At 41.1% G+C, this 19,671-nt stretch overlaps 1 protein-coding gene across 3 annotated transcripts in view; it reads right to left on the bottom strand.

Annotated features, from left to right (window-relative positions):
• Nucleotides 1–2,013: 2,013 nt before the first annotated feature.
• The window catches only part of slc35f3b (solute carrier family 35 member F3b), a 70,681-nt gene continuing 53,023 nt past the window's right edge, over nucleotides 2,014–19,671 (bottom strand). For 2 of the 3 annotated variants that reach the window (XM_042333404.1, XM_042333406.1), the window contains 6 exons: nucleotides 16,734–17,067; nucleotides 9,870–10,089; nucleotides 8,828–8,953; nucleotides 7,058–7,250; nucleotides 6,452–6,541; nucleotides 2,014–2,814 (listed from right to left, as the gene is read on the bottom strand). In XM_042333404.1, coding sequence (XP_042189338.1) covers nucleotides 2,558–2,814; nucleotides 6,452–6,541; nucleotides 7,058–7,250; nucleotides 8,828–8,953; nucleotides 9,870–10,089; nucleotides 16,734–17,067 — 1,220 coding nt within the window. In that variant the 3' untranslated portion in view covers nucleotides 2,014–2,557. The remainder of the gene's footprint in view (nucleotides 2,815–6,451; nucleotides 6,542–7,057; nucleotides 7,251–8,827; nucleotides 8,954–9,869; nucleotides 10,090–16,733; nucleotides 17,068–19,671) is intronic. The other variant, XM_042333405.1, reaches the window with a different exon arrangement.

The raw sequence follows: 19,671 nt of genomic DNA, 5'->3' as shown, positions 1-19,671 counted from the left end.
TATTTCACAAATATCTTACACTGTACAGAATTCAGTTTGAAAGTGCAGTTATAGTGCAAATCTTGCATGCATGTTCATGTCAAGGTGACCACTGATAGTTCTGAGGAAGTGGAACATTTTACCAAACAGCATCAAATAGTTTCAGAGCGGATAGAAATCAAGAGTTTGTCCCACACATCACCTGGATCCTATGCTCTGTAATGGCGCACCCTACTGACATTGTAAGGACCGATGAATTCAGATTCAGACCTAAGCCAGGAACAAAGCTGGTTCCTTAAGGCAAAAATGTCACAATATACTAACAGTACTTGCATTTGATACAGAACCTCATCACATCAAAACATCAAGCTGAATTAACATCCACAGGGATACAGTAATCGACCCTGGGTCCTTCAATAACCTTGACTATTTTAATTCTGTTCCCCTACAATGTGGAGCTCAGTAACGTCACCCAGTCTGTTACATGCTGCATCCTGATAATATCATCAAAACTCCCCTTGTACAGAGAAATGGTCAAGGCAAATAATTAATTACAACTCTTGAATGTTTGGAGGAAAGTACTGATGCCAAACAAGCTTCATTTTTAAAAGTTACAGTTTGAAATTTCTTTTGCACCACCCTTCATTTAATTGGTGCTCACAAGACACCAGCTGTGGGTCTAGCCACAGGGCAACAGGGCAGGGCTTAGAACTGTCACTCAAATAGGTGAATCACTTTATTAACAAAACCCAAAAGTACATTTAACTTTAGAAAGGACCAAGTAAATTGACAGCAATCAAAGTTTAACTTCTTTTAGGTATAAAAAATGAATTGGCATGTGACCATCTGTTGTGCGTTGTACCACAGTTCAAATGATCAAATTTCTAATAAATAAAGTGAGACGTTCTTGTTTTATTACAAACTGGTGATGCCACGTGGTTTAAAGAACCCATTTACTGCTTCAAGATCAGCAGCATTAAAAAAAACCTGGAACAAAACCCATTCCCTAAAAAAAAAGTTTCAATTGAAACGGCTCCCGAGGCAGGCCTGTCATCAGTCATCTGATTCACAGGGAGATCAGCATTATGCCACAGTAATGGTCTGAGGGCTTCTGGCAGTGAAGAATATGCAGGTACCAGATACTGTCCGCAGTGTCTAAATTACATCCTACCGTTCCTGCTCTTCTCTAATTCCAATTATGCTAAAGAGTGTAAGAATTATTTTTAGGTTTAAAAAACAATACGTTCAGATTTATTCAAATAGATATGTTGAGTTAAGCATGCAAACTTGTTATAAGTTGATGTATGTTTCACCTGAGCTCTACAGATACCAGATCGAGCATATCTGGACCATTACATTTTGGGTCTGCGCCTCTGCCTCGTTTGGAATGTATTTTTAACTTATTAATTTAATAACTTCATAATAAATGGAAAACTTCATAGAGGGTGGTGAGAATGTGGGACCAAAGGGGCAAATCAATTGCAATATGTAAAAGGAGACAGACAAATAGATCCTTGGGAAGCAAAAATACTAAGAGATATGGAGAAAAGGCAGGGAAATGAAATTAAAAGATCTGCCACGATCTAATAAAATAACATAACAGGCTTCCTGGGCCAAATAGCCTCCTCCTGTCTCAATGTTCCTGCAGACATAATGGCATTCCCACTGGGATTAGTAGAAATTGGTTAAACAGGAGTTGCCCACTATGGAGTGGGCCGCCAACACAGATCTCCCTTGATATAATAATAATTCTTTTGATATAGCTTTTTTCACATCTTCGAAATGTCTCAAAGCGCTTCACAGAATATACTGTAAAGTGAATTGACTGTATATTTGTGGGCGAAACGCGGCAGCTAATTGCTCACAGCAGTGTCCCACAGACAGTCGTGGATTGAAATGACCAATTTATTATTGTCTTTTTTTCTTGAGGGCTATTATCAGTTGTGTGGAGTAAGGAAACTTGCTCAAGGTTTTGCCCTGCGCGCAATCAAACCCAGGTCTCTCGCTTGTGAGACAAGTGCTCTAACCACTGAGTTACAGGACTCCATTGAGGACTCTAGCCCTCAATGAACACTTAGTATAACATAGAAATCATGAGTTGTAAATAAACTCTACAATCTTTAAACGTGATTCTCAATCTAAGGAATATCTGTTCCCCAAGCGTGAGTTACCACAGCCTGGGAATCTGTAATCTGAAGTTCTGGTACAAACTGATAGCAGCCATCGTATCCCTTCATTTCCTCCACAGCTAGCAACAGCAGAGCAAGCAATAGGTTGGACGAGATGGGTGAGAAGTGCGTGTATGTGTTTGTGTGTGTGTGGGGGGTTGGGAGGGGGTGGAGAGAGGAGAAGTCAGACTAAACCCCTTTCTTATTAAAATCACCTGATGACAGGCCTGACATGGAAGAATGCAAGCTATTAGACAACATGCCCAATGCTTTATAAAAAGAATTAAGAAATATACACCATATGTAATATGTGCTTATATTTAGGTTTTTTTAACCTTTTACCAGAAAAGCTTGAATCCCGTGTAATACACACAAGTGTTTGGTGCAACCGGCTCCAGGTAAAATTGGTGCTAGAAAGAATGTCCGAATGTCCTTGCTGCCGCTGATGTCCTGGACGCTCTGTGCCAGCTCTGACCTGCGAATCCCGGCTCCCCGCGCTCCTCCGTGACCTCCTCCTTTTTCCTCACTTTTAGGCGTGTGAGAAGTTTCATGGCCACTTTGTCCCACTCCTCCGGGAGGAGCAGCAGCAGGAACCCCAGGCAGATTATCAGGACAGCGATCACTCGAACACCGTTGAAGACGATATCACTGGTGTAAACGTCCACAACTGCAGCGAAGAACAAAGAGCACCATCAGGGTTTGCTATGGAGCAGACCTTCTGGCATTAATTAATCCACAAATTGCTTCACTTCACAAATTCTGTCTTTGTCACAGTGAGGGATGTTGTTACTAGGAAATGCGACATTTAGAGCACTGAGTGTCAATAAAGGTTAGAGGCTGAATAAAGATTCCTCCACTTAGCTCCAGCAGCAAATCAAAGCACCAGCGCCTTGGGAAGACCTCCCAACGTGAAAGGTGCTTTACAAATGTAATTTCATATTGTATATACATCCCCTTTCACTAGAAGAATGCCTCAAAACACTGAGCAAGGAAATGAGATATTTAAAAATGTTGACCAAATGGACAATCAAAGAGATAATTTTTGAATGCAAGGAGAGTGGGAGCAAGGCAAAGTGCTATTGGAAGAGAATTCCATAGGACAGGGCGTTGTGCTCCAGGATCAGCCAACAATGCGTTGAAGGGAGTGGGAAAGGCAAAATATACCAGTCAGAAGAGGGTACAGGCTATAATGCTGGTCTGTTGAAGACTGTCTAAGTGGCTGGGTAGGGACTGCAGGATTTGTAAGCCAGAATCTTAGTGTGAGTATTACCTATGACATCTCCCACCTCAGCCACTCTGCTCTTTCTGAGACAGGCCACTACTTAGTGCCAAATTAAGGCAATGTGTTATCCCATAGTGGGCCTGATCACAGTGCAGATGTATTCTTCTTGAAATCGAGAGGAAAACTTAGTAAATAGTTTTTCCTAAAAATGTGGATACAGCAACTCATCAGGTTGAGCCCTACTCCTGTGAGCCCACATGATTCACAAGGGGGACAATAGGTTATAACCTGCACTGATCATGTATGTTGCCAAATCTTTTATTTCTTACTTGTTAATGGATCTCCCATTGTAGGGGTGGAACACAACATTCACCAGGGGTTAACTTGGGTTCAAGCCAATGTCACCAGCAGAGTTACACAGTCCATCCCGGGTGGAATAAAAATATGTTAATTCCATTCTGTGATCCATGTCAATCTATATGACATGTGGTCTGAATTACATATGTGCTCCAGTTTAGGTGTTTTGTTTAAGCATGACTATTTCAAATCTTTACTAGTTTAGGTTTGCTTTGACTCATCATATTTATTCCAGCTTGGTGCAATATATTATAAAGATGGGTATAAGACTACTGAGCAGACATCATTAATGTTCATGCCTGGTCTTGTTGCTGGGTGGCTCTTGATGTGTAGCCACTGCACATTAAGAAGTAGTGACAAGGATTTTAATCTAATTTTCTGGACTAGCTACTGACTCATGCTGGGGAATAGTTCACAGATATCAACCATTTTCTGTATTTCACCCAAGTCATCATTCTTCCTCTGTGAGCTTAAACAGTGACTGTGATGCCTGATCCTGTTCTCACCTAATGTCCACTCATGAGCGTTCTCCAGCAAGGCTGCCTGATAGCACAGCCTATCCCTTTGTTATTTGTAGGATAGATTTCCCCAATGCTCTTCTCTCTTTTAGAGATTTCAAATTGTCCTGTGCTCTGTGACCCAAGTGATGTCCTGTACAACTTTTCAAACTGCTATCAGCTCAATCACCGCCAAGCTTCACTAATTTTCCATACTGCAATGAGAGGATTTAATGGATTTCTTCAAATCCATTCTATCAGTTAGCATTCTGGTTTCTACTTCCATACCACACTCTCTGGAGTTTGGGTCACTAGTTGTCCACAATCCTGTAAGACCATATAATTGACCAGTGAAAATGGGTATAAGCTGCATGATTACTAATGCTGCCAAACCTTTAATCCCTGGTCAAAGTGACAAATGACATTCTGTCCATCTGCAAACAGGGCTCCTTCTGCCTCCTCATCCTCCTTGACCTCTCAGCTGCCTTCGACACCATTGACCACTCTATCCTCATCCACCGCCTCTCCTCTCACCTCAACCTTTATGGTTCTGTCCTTGATTGGTTCAGATCATACCACTCACACCGCCTCCACTTCATCTCCACAAATGGTTTCTCCTCTAGCCCCCGCACCATCTTGTTTGGGGTTTCTCAGGACTCTTTCCTTGGTACCCTCCTCTTCAATAGCTATATGCTCCCTCTTGGTGATATCATCTGCAGACATGGGGTCAACTTCCACGTGTATGCAGATGACACCCAACTGTACCTCACTGCCTCCACCCTTGACTCCAGGACCACTGCTGTCCTGACAGAATGTCTGTCAGACGTCAAGTCCTGGATGAGAGCGAACTTTCTTCAGTTGAACATCAACAAGACCAAGGCCTCCTGATTGGCTTCCGTCAGCACCTCAAGACTGATAGCGTCATCATCCATGAATGCACACTCCACCTGACTAAGCCAGTCTGGAACCTTGGCATCCTGTTTAATTGTCAACTATCCTTTCTACCCCACATCCGTGCCATGACCCACTCTGCCTTCCCAACCTCCCAACACACTGAGGATACAGTTCAAGATCCTGGTCCTCACTTTCGAAGCCTCTATGGCCTTGCTCCCCCCTACTTCTGTGACCTCCTATCCACCTACCATTCTGCTCACTCCTTCCGCTCAGTGTGCTCCGGCCTGCTTCATGTCCCCTGCCTCGCCCACCCTACCATTGGCGGGCGGGCCTTCAGCCACTTTGCCCTCACCCTCTGGAACTCCATCCCGCAGTTCTTCTGCCTCGCCCCCTCCCTTGCCTCCTTCAAGACCCATCTCAAGACTCTTCTCTTTGACCGTGCTTTCGATCACCCTGCTTTCCTCCCTGCCCAACTCTGACCCCCAGTTCAGGTCAGAAACACTGAAGGGTCAGCGCCTTGGGATATCCTCCCAATGTGAAAGGTGCTATACAAATGTAATTTAGTTGGTGGTGTTGTTCCTCACTTGTTTCTGGAGTTGAGAAATATTTTGCTAAGAAAATACATGGTCAATTCATTCAATGACTTGATAAGGCACTATGTCAAATGCAATGATTATATTACATTATTATATCACCCCACGTGTAAGTCCTGATCCTCTGGAACTTGCTTCTAAAACCACTTTGCTTTACATCCCTGCTATCTTCACCTGTACATTCAGACACCTCTAAAGCATCTCACTTCTGGCTCAATGTTTATTGCTCCTATTGTCAAACATTTTGAGATATTCTTTTATGTAGACAGCTATATAAATGTGACTTGATTTGTTGGACATAAGTTGGAAGAGTATTACCAGCGCACAGAAAGGGGAAGGCAGCTGTTTCCTGGCCTGTACCAATGTCACTCTATAATCAGCAGCTGGGACCTCAAAAGAACAGTAGCTTGAGATGACATAAGCCTTGATTTTCCTTCTCACAAAGCAATCTCTCCCCTGAAAGCTTGCTGACAAAGGGCAGCTGATGCTTAAGTGAGTGAGTCACTGTACACGGCTTCCTCATTCACTTGTACTCACAACCTGAAAACTGGATTTTCTTACGAATAAATCTGACTTATTCTCACTGGTTTAGAAGAACTGAAGAAAAACATTGTCCAGTTGTTTTTACCACATTTATCCGACAACACACAGAAATATAGTTCACACACCATTTCTCTTCACTGGCCCCCCCATCACCCTCCCTCTCCCGGTGCAAATAATAAGAAAATGGACCTTTCTTACCAGCATTCACAGGAACACTTAGGACTACTCCAATTGATATCAGGGTGGGATAAGTAACAGCAATCCCAAAATTTATGACTATGTTAAAAACTGAAATAAGAAGCACAAGATAGCAGGTTGGGTTAAAGTAATACTGCAACACATATTCAATTATTATAAGTGTTCAATTATTTTATATTTCTCTTCAAAATTATTTAGGACCCGATCTCATCACATAACGGGGCAGTTTGGACAAATGGCTCATGGTCCAACTGTGTTCAAACGGACAAATGTGTCCTTAACTATACAGTTTACCACCAGTGATTCTTGAATCCAAATGTCAGGATTAAATTAAGATACAGCCATCTCAGGGTAGGAAGTCATTTCAGATCCTACACTTTGAGACTACAGTTGAAGCATTCAGGAGATCTCTGAATACAATGTTACAGTGGTCCTGAAGCCACCTGTAATGTCCTTCAGATTGGGAATTTACCTGGGTCAATCCAACACTGGCAGAGCCAACAGCGCTCAAAGGAAAGTAAATAAAATACATATATCTCACATGACAAAAAAAATCTTTTTTAAAAAAAAGTTAGACAGACTGTTTCAAAGAGCGTCAAAACTTACACAGCAGTAGAATTGCCATTCCACACAGGTTTCCCCAGGGTATATTGCTGAATGAAGCCCAGTGTTCAACTTTCGTAAAGTAAAGTACTACAGGAACAGAAGTGATAAAAATAATGTTGAAAATTCCCAAAACTGATAAAAATAAGGCTGCTTCTCCAAACTTTGCACTGCCCAGGAGCATTTTAAACAACACCTGAAACAGAACAGGTTTTCAATCAGAACGAGTCAGGCAGGATTTCACTTTAGTTAATACAAATAAAAGGGGCAGTAATCTTATGAAAAAGCATTCGGCTGATTTTTATTTAAAATGAATAAACGAACACATAACAAAAGGACAAATTATGCTGAAATAAACTTCAGCATGTCAATGTCATTATGACAAAATACACACGTCGCTCTTCTCCCTCTTTAATCTATATTTGCCAAATTGTTTTTACAGGTAAAATGCTCCTTTAGTATAAAAGCTAAGGGGCTGAATTGGCATGACATCCAGTGCTGCCTGTGCTGATCACTGGTGGCTGTGGTGCAAACTGTGACCAATAGGGGTGATGGTCTGCTGACTCACCTTGAGTCAGTGGTGCACTCTCAGTGGCCTAGTCCTAGCACTAGGATAAATTACAGCTATCCTCTGGATGGTCCCCCCCACCTCTAACCACCTCGGGGTTCAAGAAAGGAAAAGCGTCAAGAGTGGGCATAATGACTTTTCCTCATTCAATGCTTCCTCATGTGTTTACAACAACAACAACAACAAAATTACATTTGTATAGTGCCTTCCACGTCGGGAGGACGTCCAAGGCGCTGGACAATCAGTGTTTCGGACCTGAGCTGGGGGTCGGGATCAGGGAGGTGGGGGGAATCTTTTCCCGCATTGTTCGGCTTTTCAGATGTACAATTAATAATTTTACGAATCGAACAATTTAAACGGCTTTTTCTCATAGGAACCTGCTGAGGCAAACTAATGACAATTGGACAATGAAAAGTGATTTGTGAATATTACAAGCTAGAACCCAATTAAATATTCTATGGAAGACAATAATAATAATTATTCTTATATTAGATATAGTAACTCATCATGTCATCAAGACATCTCAAAGGGCTTTACAAGATTCACTGTAAAGTGTAGTTACTATGTGTATTTTGTGGGTGAGATGACAGGAAGCGTGAGAATGTTGTGTGGAAAGGCACTGGTCAACATTCGGGAAATGCAGGTTGTAATGTCATATTGATAGCTTGGAACTCTGATAGGGGAACTCATACAGAGATTTATTGTGGATATTTTATCTGTGGTTAGTCACCTGATTTTCTGAGGAGATTTATAGGAATAGGAAGAGGCCATGAGACTGGTAATGGAGGTGATGGACTGAACTGCCTCACTAAATTCTTGTACATAAATGTAAGTTTGTTTGCTTAGATCAGACTAAGTTGATCCAGTCTCTACTTCAGACATCAGTACTTACATCAGTACCAGCCAAGTTAATATAAACTATTGGCTTTGATGATTGAAACAGAATTCGGGGCATTTTGTGAAATTAGTGGGTGTAACTCACGTCTCAGTAAATGAATGAGGTGTTTCACCAGAGATTGCTCCACAAGAGCCATACATTTACACTGTACTGATAGCGTCTGACTAACCAAAAGTGGCCAGTCAAAGGCTTCAAACACTGTGTTGTGGGGGAAGTACACATTTGGGATGACCCTTACCCACAGACCACAGGGAAATAATCTTTTAGTTCTTTGTGATTCTGCCTCTATCACCAGTCGTGGAATTACCTTATAAAGAGCAGACATGGATGCTGATGCTACAACAAGTGCAATTCCAATAACCGAATGACTGTGAAAGCCATCAGCATAGGTTATCATCACTATCCCAGCGATGGCAAGAATAGCAGCAACTATCTGGTTAGAAAAGAGAAACAGTTGAGTTTAGTTACCCTTTACTCAGTCGGTTATCAAATTAGACTTTTTTTTTCCTGAATAAACTTCACCCTACCAGTTAGCTTTGTCACCTTTGCTATTCAACTAGACTAGACTCTTTGTCACCTTTGCTATTCAACTAGGACACAAAGGTATGTTCATTTCTCAAGTCTGACTGAGATCAACCAAACTAGCACTGACCTGAACCTTCACTTAGGATGGCTCAGTGCTGCCTTTAACCCTCTTGGCCATCAGAGGAGCTTAGAGGTAGATATAAACACTGCTCCAAAATGATAGAACATAATAATACTATGAGATAGCGCCTTATCACGTTTTCCATAGATGCTGCTTGACCTGCTGCAAGTTCCCAGCAACTTCTATTTTTATTTCAGATTTGTAGCATCTGCAGTATTTTGCCTCTTGTATACAGTAAAGTGAATCGACTGTATATTTTATGGGCGAAATGCGACAGCCAATTGCACACAGCTGCGTCCCACAAACAGTCGTGGATTGAGTGACCAAATTACTTATTTTTNATTGAAGGGATTATTACCCCCGAAAAGCGATCTGCCAATCAATAACAACCGGGTTCCTACTTACTGTTAAGTAAACAGAGGCGTGTGAAGTCAGGAAACTTGCCCAACGTTTCGCCTGCCTGGAAATCAAATCCATGTCCTCTCACTTGTGAGGTGAGTGCTCTAACCACTAAGCTATTTGAAGCCTTATTGCTAATGATCCATATACATTTTGGTTTTCATCCAAGTCCATGAAATGAAACCTTCTGGCAGGCAACAGACATCTGAATGAGTAGCTAAACACAGTTAGGCAAAATCCAGAACCCCAGAAGTGCAGGAGACTGCCCACAGCAAATGATCTGTTACTTGTGCAGGTCACTTACCCTAACTCCCATGAATTTGTCTCGTAGAACTATCCAGGAAAGCAGGAACACAAAGGCCTTATTACAGCAGAACAACGCTGAAACGTCCGTCGTGTTAATTTTCTTGAGAGCGAGTAAATACAGATAGTTTGTTAAAGTCCAAAGGACACAGAAGGGGGCTGTTCTTGTGAAGAATACTTTGCCAGTCAAACCATCGAGACTGAAAAAACTGGAGCATTCCCTAATGAAAAGACACAGGAAAAGGAAGTGTTATCCATCATGTACCTGGTTCTACAGAGATCCTAAACCACACATTCACTTTTGAGTAAAAGCTTGGTGAAAAATCTTGGGGCTATTGATAATTGAGATAGAAGTACAAAACATTTCTAAATTAAATTTTTCTCTGCATGGGGACAGTTTAGGCCTCACTGAGAGCTCTGTTACACACAGACTGTTTAGATTGCTACAGAACCTTTTATTCAGTCACTTATTTCCCGGCTTCAGGAAGCATCTGAAGAGGCTGCACGGTATACATTCCCAATGAACAGCGCAACTTTTCTGACTGTTCCTGGGTGAGTTTATCACACTGCTGATCAGTTTAAACACACAGAATGTGTTTAAACTTATGTAGACATATTCATAGCATTTCCAATAAACTTGGTGTTAAGTTTTACAGAGCTCCTTGGATTACAATACCCAGGCCCCAAATTTCACCTCGTCTTTTCCTTAAGATTTTGGAAATCTTAACATTTTGGAAAATTCATAAATTCAGTCTTAGCTTGTAAACCGATTTCACTTAATTGTTAAAAAGCTGCAGGAAACTAGCTTCCAAATTAAGACTTGAGTGTAAGAATATTCCTACAACCTGTCAAATGTGAAGATCAATCTAGAGAGCATGTATGTTTAAGAGCAAGTTGTTGATATATTTAAGGTGGAGGAGATTAGTAATGTCAGATAAGAGCAATACTGAGGGGCATTACATATCTGGGCTATCATCATGGAAATGCAAGGGATCTCATTTTATGTCTGTCATAACATTAGAACAAGAGTTATCTATTTGGCCAGTAAGTCATTATAGTTCCAATTTCCCTTGATTAGAAAGCTGAGGGCACAAGCAGGGCAGATCAGAGGCACAATACTAGCAAAGAAGCAAGATGCCTGGAAAGTATTTTACTGCTGTCACCTGTTCCACTTTGCAAAAGAGAATGTAGTCCTTTATGAATAAATGGGTTTTTATGGACACAAAAAATAACGGTAGAGAAAGTTTTCTAGATGTTTTTAATGATATCTGAATCTTCTGACTTCAAAGTTAACCAGATGTAGTACCTAGGCAAATGGATATGGAGTGCCCTAGGTTTGTGCCTTAATCTGCGAGCTGGTTTCAGTCAGGCAATAACATCTATCCTCGGTGTCGCTGGGATGAGGAGGGGAAACTCGCCAGGGTTTCTAATGTTGAGCACCACCTATTTAGGACTGCACACTTATGGATGTCGCCTTTAGGCCAGGAAGGGTTAACACTAAGAAGCAAAGAACCCTTTAAAGCCAATGTTACCAAATGAAATGGAAAAACTAAATTCAGGCTTTGCATTTGTCATTAAATATAGAAAACTCTGTCTCTTTTTGAGACTTTTCACTGGAAGAAACAAGGGGGAGTTTCGAAGAACGTGTTTTAGAGTGAGGAACATGGAAAGCATTTTACACAAATGGTTGTGAAAGCCGAGTCTATAACAGCAGTAGCAAAGCAATTGGATAAACGTAGCACTTGAGAGAAAATAACATTAAAGAGTAAAGGAACAGATAGATTCAGTGAGGGAGACAGCACAAACACCGGAACAAATGACAAAGCAAAATATATAGTAATAATAAACCTTGCACTTGATATAGAACCTTTCACATTGAAAGGAAATTTCAAAACACTTCACAGGATTTTATTATAAAGTGTAGTGACTGTGCATTTTGTAGATGAACAGCACAGACATGAGTAATAACAAATGCTAAGTCTACTTCAGTGTTGTAAACCCGTAAATTCTCTGATTTTCTCTCTCTCTCTCTCTCTCTCTCTCTCTCTCTCTCTCTCAGTATTAGGATCATTTGGTGAAATTACTTTCTTGCATAATGGAACTTTTCTAGCGGCACCAAAGCCCCTGATTCAGATCATGAGATAATCGAAATAAACTGATGAGGTTTCCGAGCTGGACAGAAATTACTGTGGGTTCGTGATGAGCTCACAGGCTGAAAGATGTATCATTACTAACACAACAACAACTTGCAATTTATATAGCGCCTATCATGCGGGGTAGTGTCCCGGAGCGCTTTGCTAATGTACTTCAGAGGAAGAATTCACTAAAAGTCAGAAGAACAAGAAATGGAACCAGTGCTGAACAGCAGAGGACTGAAAACCTGCTTGGTGTACTGTACAGTGATATTTGACGATATGTGGATAAGATGGAGAAATCCCATAATAGGATGACATCAATGTCATTACACAAAATGCCAACTGTAATTTTGATCCACAGAAGGGTTGCAGAAGCCAACACAAATAAACCTCTGAGAATAAAGTACGATCTGAGTGCTTTTACCACAACTAATAGTGAAAACCCAGCAGTACTGGAATAACAGGGGGTGCATAGTGTGTGATGTGATAAATATTACTAATTATAACTGTCACGTATTGCATTCTCTCCACCAATACTTTACATTGTGTGATGATTGGGTGGAGGGGGTGGAGAAGCGAACTCTACTTGACCTCGTCAAAAATAAAAATGAAAACTGTGAACGATGGAAATTATGAAATAAAACAGAATAAAATACTAATCTTTGCATTTGATATAACTACAACAACTTGCATTTATATAGCTCTCTCCGTGGCGGGCAACATCCTAGAGTGCTTAACAATGGCAGAGTCCGATGCCGAGCCAGGGGAAGGAGAAGGTGACCAAAGACATGTTCGCAGAGGAAGGTCTTCAAGCGCAACCTGAAAATGAGGAAAGAAGGGGCGAGGCGCAGTGTGTGGAGTGAGGTATTGTCGGAGACGGGCAATGTGGCAGAGGTGGAAGAAAGCTATGCTGACCAGGGACTGGATATGGGGGAGAAAGGATAACTGGGGATCAAACCTGATGCCTAAGTTGCACGTGGGTTCAGAGAGTTTTAAGGACAGATTGGGTAGGTTGAGAAGGTCTGAACAGCAGGACAGAAGACATCGACGGGAGCTTTCCTATAGAACTGCGTTAAAGTTTTGAGTATGATCTCTTCAGCATTTCCAAAATGTTAACCTCTTTTTCTCTTTGGAATGTTGGGACACCTGTCCGACCTTTCCTCCTCAGTGTCAGGCTACAAGGAGGCAGTAAAAAATAACTTGCATGTATATTGTGTCTTTCACATAAAAATAAATATCTCAGAGTACTTTACAAAATAAAGTTAGAATTATTTCAGAAGTTGAGTGGGTGGGGATTGATTTCAAAACACATTTTAACCGCGTTTCCTAAATAAGGAATGAGATATTTTTAGGAATACTGCAATGGATTTTACTGTAAAGTCTAATGACTCTCTCTCAAACCCTCCGCCTGGGCCCCTCTCTCCCCTTTTTCAAGTACCGCCTGAAAATCTTCCTCTTCAACCGTGCTTACGACCAACTCTCCACCCGCCACCTCCCCGGCTCGGAGTCAGGCTCTGCAATTGTTAAGTGCTCTGAGACGCTACCTTATGTGGAGGGCACTATATAAGTGCAAGTTATTGTTGTTGTATGACTGTATTTGTAACAAACTCAGCAGCCTATTTGTGCACAACAATGTCCTATAAACAGCTCTGAAGCAAGCAACTTTTGTTTTGGGGGATTGTTAGCCAACTGTTGGCTTTTCAACAGTGCCATTGAGTTGTTAGTCATTGGGGGGCTTCTTCATTGGGGGGGTGCTTTGAAACAGGCAGAGGAGTTTCATCCGAAGGACGGCACCTCTAGCAATGCCACACCCCCAACAATACAATGGAGTGTCAGCCTGGACTGTGAGTTCAAAGTCCCAAATGTGGGGCTTGAACCCACAACCTTCATGACTCAGAGGCGAAAGTGCTACCAGCTGAGCCGGGCTGACATCTAATTAAGGTAACAAACATTTGGAGAGAAGCTCCTCTGGGTCTAGAAGTACTCCATGTAATATTTCAGAATATCCAGTATTTGGCAAATTGTTGAATTCAGTCTGAGCTTTGAAGCTGCTTTTCTGTAGTTCTGAAAATAAAGTTACATACAAATGGCTTCAAAATGGATATGCATTTTTAGAAATTGCCCAAAATTTCTGGATGTTTTCAAATGCTACATAAATAATAAACCTTGCATTTGATATAGAGCCTTAGCATGTTGTTGAGACAACTCAAAGCGCTTCACAGGATATACTACGTAGCAGATTCACTGAGTGTTTAATGGGCGAAAAACAGCAGCCAATTTGCGCATAGTAATGTCCCACAAACAGCCATGAAGGGAGTGACCAATTTTATTTGGGGGATTGTAGGTTAGGACACTGGGAGAAAGTCCCTTCTCTTTTCGAATAGTGTCATGGAACCTTTAACCTCCACCGGAACAGGAGATAGGACCTCGGCTGAATGTCTCACCCAAGGATGGCATCTCGAACAATGCAACACTCCCCGGCACTGCATTGGAGTGTCTTCTTACAACAACAACAAGATTATATTTGCAAAGCTTAGACTATGTGATTCCAAGTCCTGAAATGCAATTTTAACCCACAACCTTCTGATTCAGAGGTGAGAGTGCTACAACTGCACCAGGCTGACATACAATGTGACAGCACAAATAGAGCAAATGTAGAACTAGGCAGAATTTTTGCCCCTCAGTCTCACATTTTAGGCCAGAATACCTCCAAATGAGGAACTATACCATCCATTCTCGGGGGGGAGGGGTTAATTCACTTTAAACACTCACCACAACTCTGATATTCTCTTTTAATTTACCTAAGGTTGTCTGATGTATAGGCCTGTTTCATATAGAAAGGGTGAGGCTGCCTTTAATGCAAAGTACACCAAAAATGGTATTGAGTGGCATTTAAAAACACCTCATAGGTTAAAGGTTTCTGGGTCAAATCCCTTGGTGGCACAAATCTATATCTAGGCTTGAAGAAAATGTATCCTGGTTGGTAACAATCTAGATTTTGTTTTGTTCTCCTTTGTTTTCTGTTGATGCTACCCTGGGTGAACAGTGCCATACAAATGCAAGTCACTCCAAGCTGTCTTCACCACAGGTACTGTGTGAACCAACAAAGGGAGAAACTAGAGAGAAAATGGGGCAGGTATAAATTGAGCTTATTTCATTTTAGGTTTATTTGATCAAAAGGCAAACAAAAGTGGAGATAAATCATCAAGATCATTAATTGGTTTGAGGACCCCAGGTGAAACAGAAAACAAATCAATACATATATTACCACATCAATCACTTCTAGGAATAAAAGCATTTACTTTCAATTGGTGCTGATTGACCAAATAGGTTGTTGATTTAGTTTAGTCAACTATTTAGATGCTGAGTTAAAGATGTATTACATTGAATTAAAATGAATGGTTTCAATCACAGTCGGCTGCCAGATGCAAACAGATGAGAGCATGTTACTGATCTTTTTCACAACATTCTTGCATATTCACTCTTATGCCATTCGTATTACAGACCAAATATTCAAGAAAATAAACTGCTTTGTACAGTCAATGTCAAAATAAATGCTGGGGAAGGAGGGTTAATAAAATTGCTCATTACATCCTCTATAAAGCTCTGTGATCCATGAAGAAATGCTGGGTGTGCAGGCGGCAGCTTGCTGGATTAAGTAAATGTTCCCAAACGGCACTGTAATGGTCTAGTTATTTTCCAAGTAGAGTATCTCACTTGCGTGACAAGAGTCATTTTTTTCCCCATACACAAACTGTGAGAGGACCAAGAGTGCAAGACATATAAAGTTGGGAGAGAAGACAATGTAAATGGAGCCCAGTTGGTTAGGTGATATCCAACTTGGGTTTTGAAAGGCTTTACAATACAGGTGGAAGTAAGACTGAGAGACATATATTTACGGAGAAACATAGAAAAACAGGAAAAGGAGCAGGTCATTTAGCCCAATAATCCTGTTTCACCTGGTTAGTGGCCCTGGCAGAACTTTTAATCCCAATGCCCCAGCTTTCCACCATATCCTTTAACATTTAGCACTCTCTCCTCTGGGTAAGAAGGTTACACTTGTTTCACCCACAAAATACACAGTCAATTCACTTTACAATATATTCTGTGAAGCGTTTTGAGATGTCTCAAAGATGTGATAAGGCGCTTTATCAAATGCAAGGATTAATATTATTAAGGTTGTGCATTCAAGTCCCAAGTTGGGACTTTGAACTCAATCTAGACTGACACTTCAATGCAGCGCTGAAGGTGCACTACATTGTCAGAGTTGCCACCCTTCAGTTGAAATGTTAAACCAATGTCCTGTCTGCCTGTCCAGGAGTACGTTTAAGATCCCATGGGACAATTTGAAAAGAGAGGGGAGTTTCTCCCAGTTTCCTGGCCAACAATTTTCCAGTAAAATTGGTTGTTCATTATATGGCAGTCAATATGAGGGTGACAGTCAGCCAACGTGCGGGCAACAGATTGTTGTTGATCATTCTCTGGATCAGGAGGTTTGTGGCTTGAGCCCCACATCATGACTTTAGCTCAACCTGAATAAAACAGAGTTTTATATTCTATGCCTCTGTTCATAATATCTGGAACTCATTAGCATTTTTATGTTTCATCCACATGCCCTCCCAACTTTAACAATTTAAGCGCCAAGGTGAAAGGTGCTAAAAAATGAATATTTGTATTTGTATATATATTTTTTTAAAAAAAGGATTTTTTTTTAAACTGTTGCCACCTACCTGAATCTCTGCAGTAGTGACTGTTTCTCTACAGATGTGCACGTGTGGCCGATATAATACAGGGGGAAAAACAGCACATTCCAGTTTGTTGCAAACCATGTGACAGTGAACGGAGCATCAAAGTTCCTGAAGGTTAGCTTTGCAAGCTGCGTCGAGGCTGCCCAAGTAGAACAGACGCTCAAGACCACCACTATCCCCCAGATGACCCTCTTGAGCAGAGCGAGGGAGCACCTCCGGCAGCAAGGACTCACTCGGTGCACAGTGCTGCTATTCTCCACTTGAGTCTGTGCTTCCATCTGCGCAGGCGTGACCATGTCTCGAGGACGCTCATCTCCTAAACAAACCACACGAGAGAGAGACTCAGAAAATCAGCAAACACTGATTCCGCAGAAATGTTTACTGTGAGAACAGAAGAGAGCACGGAACAGGAAGAGACCATCAAGTCCATTCCGTCTACAGAATACGCAAAACCTATCTGATATTAGGTATTAGGTACACCTCAAAATGTACTTCGTTGACTGTGTTTTCACTGATCTTGTAGCTCAGAGGTTAGAACACTTGATTCGGAAGCGAGAGACATGGGTTCTATTCCCGGCATATTGGATAGGTTTCTTTACTCCACGCGCCTCTGTTTACCTAGTAGTAAGTAGGAAACCGGTTGTTAGTTGATTGGCAGATTGCTTTACCAGGCGTAATAATTCTTTCAAAAAATACATAAAAATGATCACTTCAATCTCTGACTATTTGTGGGACATTGCTGTGCGCAATTGGCTGCTGTGTTTCTCCCACAAAATTTAGTCAATTCACTTTACAGTATATTCTGTGAAGCACTTTGAGATGTCTCGAAGACGTGATAAGGCGCTACATCAAATGCAAGGATTATTATTATCTTTCCACTCCTCCCACTCCCCCACACCTAGCCAGAATTGTCAAGCGCTTCTGGGCATGCTCCCAACATGAAAGGCACTATATAAGTATAAATTCTAATGTACTGTGGTCAGTGTATAGCAACCAGCCCATTACCCCAATACACTATTCAGGTACAATCCTTCAAATAGCATATGAATAAAATATGATAACCTAATCTAATATGGTCAACAAAAATCCCTCTGGAGGAAAACTGGAGTAAAGTGATGTAATAAGTCACATCATACTCAATATCCTTACCGCTAAATCTGAAACACCAAAATAAAAAATGTCAGCTCCACTGATGACTCAGTTAGTAAAACCAACCCCCAGCAACTGAACACATTCACACAGTGCTGAATAACCACAGGTTCAGTCCCCATCCGTGCTGAGCCGGCAGATCTCAGCAGTAGTAACTCTACACTTAGATACAGATGAGGAGAAATTCCACCTGGGACTAAATTTACTCTATTCATGCAGCATTTCAGAGCATACAGAATTTGGCAAGCTTTGAGACATCTTGTAGACGTGATAAAGTGCTATATCAAATGCAAGGATTATTATTTTATTATTACATTCTTAAGCAAAGCTGTTTTCCTACTTACTACTAGTTATTTTAAATTCACTTACAAAATACACAGTCACGACGCTTTAGTTAATTCTGTGAAGCTATTTGAGAGGTGCTTCTAACGTGAAATGTGCTCCATCAAATGCAAAGAATTACAGCGAACCTACTTCAAAGTTAAGATTGAATTCAATAATTTGCCAAATTCACATTGGTAGTGATATGCTCAGTGAGTGTAGCAAGGGCTTGCAGCATTGCTGTGACAGCTAATCGCACTGTCCCCTCCGATCTATACAGACACATGTACATGTCATCTCCTGGGCACTCTTTTTGAACTGAGGAGCTTGATTGAGTTACAATGAACTGAACATTCTGTATTTAAGCAAAGGCAGAAACATAGACACCGCGGGGAGGCAATGCTTTATGTACCTGAGAGACATTCAGGATAAACATCCCAATTGATTCTGTCCACATTTTCAAAGCTCTGTGTGAAGAAATGTTTTATGATCCCACTTCTAGCCACCCTAACTCAAATGTTAATATTATGTCTCCTTGCTAATAACAATCCTTGCATTTGATGTAGCTCCTTACCCTGGAAAAATGTCTGAAAGTGCTTCACAGACTTTTCTGTAAAGTGTAATAACTCCGTGCTTGTAGGTAAACATGGCAGCAAATTTGTGCACAGCAATGACTCACAAACAGCAGCCATAAAGTGAGTGACCAATTTTATTTTATCTGAGGGATTGCTGGTCAGGACACTATGAAAAACCTCCTTCAAATAGTGACAAGGAATCTTTAATGTCCACCTGAACAGGTAGACAGGACCTCAGTTTAACATCTAATCTGGAAGACAATACCTCCAAAAATACAGTGCTTCCTCAGCACTCAACTCAAGTATCACACTGAGCTCAAAGTCCTGACATACGCTTTGAACCCACAAATTTCTGCCTCAGGGCAAGAGTGCTGCCAACTTAACCAGGTTTTGAATTCCTCGACCTGCAGTAAGTCTTGTTAAAATCCTTTGTCATTTTGAAAACAATCAGATTGTTAATTAACCTCCTTTTACCCTTAAGCAAAATAAGATAAGTTTCCCATGCTCGCATCACAGCTATATCTCTTCAATCTAGGTATTAATCCAGTGAACCATTGCTGGACACCCTCCAAGGTTAGTATATCATTTCTCCTAATGAAGTCCAGCTCCATATAACTGGAAAAGCACCTTATTACCTTTATATTCCAGACTCCTTGTTACAAAGTCCAGTATTAATTGCCTTTTGCATCTGCAAAGTAGATTTATTGATTTAGAACCCTGAATCTCCTTTCTCATCTATTAATAGTGCTTATCTTTTCCATTTAAAACATATTCTCAACTGCTATTCTTGTGTCAATGGTAAACCCCATCTCCCATAGTTCCACCCACTTGCTTAATTTTTAAGTCAGCCTCTTTGCAATTGTCTGCAACACCTT

This window comes from Callorhinchus milii, unplaced genomic scaffold, assembly GCF_018977255.1.
Source record: "Callorhinchus milii isolate IMCB2004 unplaced genomic scaffold, IMCB_Cmil_1.0 Scaffold3, whole genome shotgun sequence".
NCBI lineage: Eukaryota > Metazoa > Chordata > Chondrichthyes > Chimaeriformes > Callorhinchidae > Callorhinchus > Callorhinchus milii.
Note: the sequence above shows the minus strand (reverse complement) of the source record. Positions and strands in the feature narration are given on the sequence as shown.